The sequence below is a fragment of the Crocodylus porosus genome, unplaced genomic scaffold, assembly GCF_001723895.1.
Source record: "Crocodylus porosus isolate Cpor-Errol unplaced genomic scaffold, CroPor_comp1, whole genome shotgun sequence".
In the NCBI taxonomy this organism is placed as follows: Eukaryota; Metazoa; Chordata; order Crocodylia; family Crocodylidae; genus Crocodylus; species Crocodylus porosus.
In genome coordinates, this window is record NW_017728911.1 from 38,846,873 (window position 1) to 38,853,945 (window position 7,073).

The 7,073-nt window shown below is 45.8% G+C and overlaps 1 protein-coding gene across 2 annotated transcripts in view; it reads left to right on the forward strand.

The window, feature by feature from the left end:
- MAP2K5 (mitogen-activated protein kinase kinase 5) overlaps nt 1-7,073 on the forward strand; it is a 182,549-nt gene that overhangs the window by 76,152 nt on the left and 99,324 nt on the right. For both annotated transcript variants that reach the window (XM_019533862.1, XM_019533861.1), the window contains exon 12: nt 3,918-3,979. In XM_019533862.1, the coding sequence (XP_019389407.1) occupies nt 3,918-3,979 (62 nt within the window). The remainder of the gene's footprint in view (nt 1-3,917; nt 3,980-7,073) is intronic.

Sequence of the window (7,073 nt, forward strand, 5' to 3'; positions counted from 1 at the left end):
CTCCCTACATGAATTTCTTTCAGACCCATAACATTCCCTTCCTTGAGAGCTGGTACTAGCGTCCTTATGGAGATTTATTAACACTTTGCCGTAGAAATTTTGTGCTGTGAGATCCTTGGACAAAAGACACTTTAGATGGGTAAAAGGAACTTATTAAAGCGATTTATAATCATTGCTTTCCTCTGTGTATCAACTCTGAGAGTCTCTGTCTCATGACTGATGAAGTCCCCTCGTGTCTGGTACACTAGAACTAAAATACTTTCCAGCATTAGAGTCTGAGTTTCCTGATGTCCTTACATTATTAAAGTAATAGTCCATGACTCTCAACAAGAATTTCTCAAGAACCAGCGTTTTCTGGCCTACCCAGGTCTTTTTTCCTTCTAAGGTTCAGTTGAGTTGGATGTGAAGAAGTAGGAGTCTTACAAATAAGCTAATAGAAATAGTCGTACAAAGAGGGCTGTCTTTCAGGAAATATGCATAAATCATATAAATAAATATATGTGATAGATAGATAGATAGATAGATAGAAGAGATCTATATATAGAGATAGATATTGCTGTCTATATGTAACCATTGCTGCCTAGCTCCATTTCTATTTCTCTTGAGGAACACAAAGTCCTTCATTTTCCTTCGTGTATTAATAGCTCTCTGGTTATTAGAACAATCTAGTCTTGTTACAAGTCATTGCTCTTTTCGCTGTGCACGTCCCTGCCCTGAAGTTCATTGCAACCCAGTTACAAAGATGAGTCTCGATTCTGTTCTCCCAAATGTAACAAGGTTAATTAAAAAGGATTATATTCATTCAGCAAAACCCAGGTGTGGAATTCATTGGTGCTCTTGCACTAAACAAGCATTGCTCAGAGGCTCTAGTTTTCCATACTTGTGTCATCACTAATGCACTCAGGAGTGTGAGCTCACGCTGTCAGAAACTGCATGCTAGTTGGTATTTGCATGTGCATGCCAGCTGGGTCGGCACACCACGAAGTACTTGCAAGCTCTGAAGAGTTCATTTGCTTAAAACAGTGGTTCTCAACCTTTTTAGACTTGAGGCAACCCACCTTTAGGCACTTCTAGGAAAATGCCAGCTCTCAGCTTCTGCTCATGTTTTTTGACTACAGAAAAATACTAGAGCAATCCTTCTGTTGCAGAGAAAGCCCAGATCAGACTGTTTAACACAATGAATTCCTATTTGAAACCTCTGGCCTTATCCTGTGAACCATGTCTGCACACCTAACAGTACTAACAGTGCTAATGCTGCAGTGCATGGCACCCTTGAAAGGATCTTGAGGCACCCCAGGGTGCCACAACACCCTGGTTGAGAATCACTGGCCTCAAGTCTGAAGACGGGAGGCTGCGTGTGCTCCTGCAAGCTCAGATGCAATTTTAAAAAAAGGGAGAATTGGTTGCTCATAAAAGCACTGCAGTTTTAATTCCTGAATGAGGACAGTCAAGCCTTTAGGCTGTGCTTCTCTCTTGTGATGTCGCATAACAGTGGTATCTGCTGACTGTGCAAAAATGTCTGGCACTCATATGGAGATAACCTGCAATCCACACAGGGGCAAAGCACATGGTCAAGTTACAAGAAAAACAAGGGTGGGAATTACAGCATAGCAGCTACGTGCATGCTTCTACTTTGTAGTACTTTGGAGCTAGCCCTTCACTGACGGGTAAGCTGCTGTCGGGTAGGTCCCACTAACGTTCACGGGTAGTGACCACAGCATAGCTCCTAGCAGCAAATTTCTGCCTTCCTTTACCTGATGGTAACTTCACGTGACTGTGCCTGAATGTTGTATACTCCCTCTGGCAGTGACACAAATAATGATCTGCTAAATAGTTGGGACGTTGCCAACCCTTCTCTTCCAAGCTTTATTTTTGCTATTTAAGCATGCAGGGGAAGGGGCACAGCAAGGGAGGTGGCACGCATAACCATGCAGGTGAACCGCCTTTAAGCAGGCCTCTCTTCTGCCCCCACGGCCCTGTTTTGGCCAGTTTCCATTTCTGGGACTAGGTATCTGCAGCGGTTTGTGGAGACCCAGTCTTTTGCAAACATCCCATTAAAAGGTTTGCCTCGAAAGTGTCCTGTGCCAGTGAATCCAACAGATGGCTGTGCAAACAAATACCTCCTTCGCGGAGAAGCTAATAACAGATGGATAGCAAAGGTTAGCTCAATGCTGCATCCATCTGTTTGGGAAAACGTATGTATGTAGAGTCAAAACACAGTCAGTTTTGTACGGCGTGCGGGTCTGCTCCAATGGGGAGGAAAGCAGCAAAAGCTGTACAAGTCTTGGGCCGTGAACGCTGCCGCACAGAGCTTGAATGGCTTGACCTTGCTCATCCGTGGATCTGCCAATTGATCTTGGAGATCAATGGGGGACATAAAATGAGACTTCCTCATCTTTGCACTTTTACATCTGTAATAAAAATGCTACTTGAGTAAATAAAGGTGGCGAAATGGCGGGGTGCTGGGTTGTGTTTTTATATCCATCTCCTCCCTTGAATTGCCAAGCCACCCACACATCCCAAAGAAGTCAATGGGAACCGCAGCTTCTTGACAGCCTCGATGATCGGGAAAGACATTAGGTGCCTAATGTGGATTTGGAAGCTTGGCTTCTAGACACCGCAGTTGCAACATTGTGGGCAGAGCTTTTCTGCTCTGCCCAATTAAAAGGCCTGTTAATTTTCCTAGTAAGGCAGAAAGATGAGCTCTTTGCTCCTTCCCCCTCGCTGCACTATCCATGTTTCAAGCATAAGGCTTGGCTTCTGAGTGTGAGACAACAGACCACATTTTGTGCAAAACTAACCCATGGGCTTGTGAATATAATCAAGGAGGATCTGACCATTTTTATTCTCAATTTTAAATTCGCGTTTGTGTCCAAGTATGAATGTGTTAACATGGGATGGGAGCATCTCTTATTGACTGGGCACACATTTCCTGGGTAAAAGGAAACTTCCTTCTATTCCCGTGAGAGTGCTTGGGCCCTTGTTAGGAGCTAGGAAGGGCCAGGGCTCCTCACCCCCTCGGCACGGCAGATAGGAGCCTGCATCCAGCAGTGGACGCTGCTACTGTGGTCCCAGGCACTTGGCACACATCCTTCAGAGCCGGGTGCCACCGAAACGTTTCAGTTTGGCTTTTGAGGAAAAGTGGACTTCTGTTGGGCCCGTGGCGCTGTGCCAGGTACCATCAGTTGCTGCCAATATCCCTTTTACTAGGCTCATCAGGACACGGCATTGCTGCTGCCCTTGATTTTGTAATCTGCTGTAATTGTTTCTCGTGCCTCTTTAATCTGCTGCGAATTAAATTTTAAATTGCACCAGATCTGGCGCTCCATTCTCATGGGTAAAATCTGCCTCCTGCTTTCTTATCCTTCAGCGTGGAAGTTGTCAGAAAAGATATTACTGTATTTACTCACAACGCACGTGCACTCCCCCGCCCCCAAAAGTTCAGCCTTTCAGGATCAGAGTGTGGGTTTTAAGCAAGTAAGCAGGAGGGAGGATGGGGTCCAATGGTAACCCCTTTTGCAGCTGCTGTCAGATTGCTGACTGGGACTTTTTGCAATACAGGTTCTCCATGGAAAAGCCAGCTGTAGGCTGTGCCTAGAAAAATCATCCCCCCTTCCCTTCCCTTCCCCTCCCCTTGCTTTCCTAAAAAAAGGTCTTATTTTGGGGGGGGGGTGCAGAAATACCATAGTTGTGACTTTGCAAATAAAAAGATAGCACGGGTAGGAAAGAAAAGCTTCGAGTTCTCTTGTGTCTTTGTTCAGACTTGTCTTGAAGGTCAACTATTTCCAATACACCTACTCTTACCTCATTTATGGCATCTTCATTAATAAACAAAGGGCAAAAAAGCCCTTGTGACTTTGAATCTAGGCTAGCATTTTATTGTTACTTAACTGAGCACGTTGCATTTGTGTCTGCAGGCGGCTCCTTGGATGTTTATAGAAAAATTCCCGAACATGTCCTAGGAAGAATAGCAGTAGCTGTAAGTATTTTTTTTTTTTTCAAGTAATTGCTCGTTGTGTTATGTTCACATTTGACCTAAGGTTTGATTCACAAGTGCCCGGCTGTCAAGTTGGCATTCAATCACTCATCCAAAAGACTGTGCTGCTGACTGGTTCCTCTCTATTGTTCACAAGGCTTCAGCTCCTCTCTCCTGTGGACAAAAGCTGGTGAAATGGGTGGGCTGAGAAGGTGCAGCTAGGTCTGATGCAAATAAAAGCTGCCGCAAGACCCGCTGCACGTGCCGTGCACCTTGTCCATCATTTAAGTCTGTTGCTTCCTGAGCTAAAGCTGCTCCTTAAAGGAAAGAGGCCGAAGACGGAAGCTGCCAGGCTGGAAGAGCACAACCAGAGGGTTGCGTGCCTCATGCTTGGGGCATGGTGCTAGCTTGCCGTCCTCACCGGGATCCTTCGCCCATGTTGTCTGTGGTTGGAACAACTTCAGAGCAGTCTCGGGGGAGAGGTTGGGCAGTTTCGTTCTAGGCCATCCTCCCGGTACAGTGGCAGCATTTCGACACAGATGCCTGAGGGCACCCAGGAGCGTACCGTTGTGTCTCAGCCACACGTGAGAGCTGAACACTTCTAGGATGTCACGAATGGTGATTGAAAACAGACTGCAGAGTAAAAAAAAAAAAGCCAAAAAACCCGAACCACTCCATGTTCTGCAAAGACTGAACCGAGTCTAATTGACCAATGTCTCAGTGCATGTTTTGGGGGGAGAGATACTGCTAAACAATTGCTAAATCTGAGGAATACTTTGATAACTTAAGCAGTTTAAAGCATAACAAAGTTATTCTATCGTGTGCCATTTAATTAAGTGCTGGGTTTTCACATTCATTATACATCAAGCTGACAATTTAAATCCTTTAATCCAATGCAGGCAGCTATTTAGTCTCTGTTCATTGTAATTCACAGCTCTACTTTCTTTTAATTTGTGTGGCCTGCCCAGGGTGATGAACATCCTTTTCTGATGCTGTTTCCTCTAAGTAGCTTCAAATCTGCTCATTAGTGAGCCTGGTGGTTTCTTGTGGAGGCTGAATGCCTTTCTCCTTCAATTGGAGAGTCAAAATGTTTCGTCTTATCTGCTGCATGGTTTGCGTGCTACTTTTTGCAGCCTCCTCTCTGTTACATTAAATATTGTGTGCATGAAGTGTGATGATATTTGGAGAAGCCCTCAAATGCACACAAAGTCCTACACCGTGTTCAGGTCCCTTTCCCCTGCCACTGCCTCTTACTACCCACTCCCAGTTCTTCGATCCATCCTGACCTACGTTTTCACCCCCTCGTTGTTCACCGCTTCGTAGTGCAGCTCCTCCCTTCTCATTCTTGTCCTTTTCCTCCACCCCTTGTACGACTTACAAAATCTGCTATGATTTGCAAATGCTGCCTTCTAGTCCCAGGTGGCAGCCGCCTGAAGCATTTGAGTCCTGGACCTGCCACTTTTTCTCCCTGTGAGGCAGGAGCTTGGGGTATCCTGCATTTTGGCACGTTTCTCTGCCTGGGTGCTATTTCTCTGCACACTTGGCACCTTTCCGCCATTCGTGCTGCTGGAGAAAGGGTACCAACACCTTTGTACTCCAAATAGTTCCTCAGCTATTGCAGCTGCACATCCCACCAGTCCCCCTGGGCCGCTGCTTGTTGCTGTTGCTTGAATTGTTGCACGCGCTGTTTGCAGATACAATGATCCTTGCCCCAAAGAGGCAATCAGCCCAAAGCCCAGAGGGGCTTCTATCATAGGATTTACATCATAGACTGGTGAGAGGGAAAGCATAAAAAGGCCAGGATTTGGGAGAGGACAAGATGCCAACTGCACAAGATGTTATATTTTGCATAAAAAAATCTGGGACCTCTGGACTGTGTGAAAAGCAGGAGCTTTTTCAAATCGATCAATCTTATTTCTTCTTTCCTTGCACTTTGTACATAGGGCCATTTGTCCTATGCTCTCCCGAGAGACGCACAATGCCGGCAGGCTATAGAGTCTGCAGAAAAATGTGCATGACCTGCACATCAGTTAATTAAAATCTTTTACAAAATTAGCAGAGGGGTCCTCTCAGTGCAAGCTTCCCCAGAAAAGCCAGTGCGCCATATAGACCTTCACAGTATCCTTCAGGCCAGACCAGTTTGTGGTTTCTGCTATACCAGACTTGTCATGGTAATTTTATTCTTTTAAAAACAAATGTTGAGCAAACTTTAACTGCCCGTGAATGGTACCAGACCGACAGCACTGAAACCAATATCTTCTATCCAACCTTCTCTTAGGAGTTAGCAGGAGCCCTAAAAATGAGTCCAACTGGTCTAAAATGTGATAGCTGTCTGCTAATAAGATCATGTGGCTACAGGCTCTTCATGAATTTTCTTCTAAGGGGAACTGTGGTGGACCCAAAATAAATGCCAGGCAGATGTCCATAAAATGGGTACGTCAGGGGTAGCAACAGTACAGCCTTATCCATGCAGGCCCTTTCCAATGAGACTCAACCCTGAGTTGGCAGAATCACAGTCTTTATAGCTGGCAGGGTGATTTTGGCTGCAGAGACTCTCAAGTGTTAACAAATGCTGCCAAATGCCCTGGTGATTTGTCTGGTACAGGCGCTTGTCTTAGACTGGGCACCAGATGATCTCAAAATGCAAGCAGCTATATACAGATTCAACGTATACTTGTTGTTACCTTTTGCATTTACCTTCCTTGTTGCTCCCATCCATCCACTCAAATGTCAAGCTTCAGTGTTTAGGGGTGGGTGGTCCGCACGCTGAGCTGATCTTGCAATAGGCCATTATTGAGGGGGGATACTCTTTTCATAGTTTCATAGCTGGTCGGGTCAGAAGGAACCTGAGCAGATCATTGAGTCCGACCCCCTGCCATGGCAAGAAAGAGTAGCGGGGTTAAATGACCCCAGCAAAGTGTTCATCTAACCTCCTCTTAAAGACCCCCAGGGTAGGAGCCAGCACCACTTCACTTGGAAGCTGGTTCCAGACCCTAGCTGCCCTGACTGTGAAGTCGCGCCTCCTGATGTCTAACCTAAATCTACCCTCTGCCAGCATGTGACCATTATTCCTGGTCACTCCTGGCGGTGCTCGGGG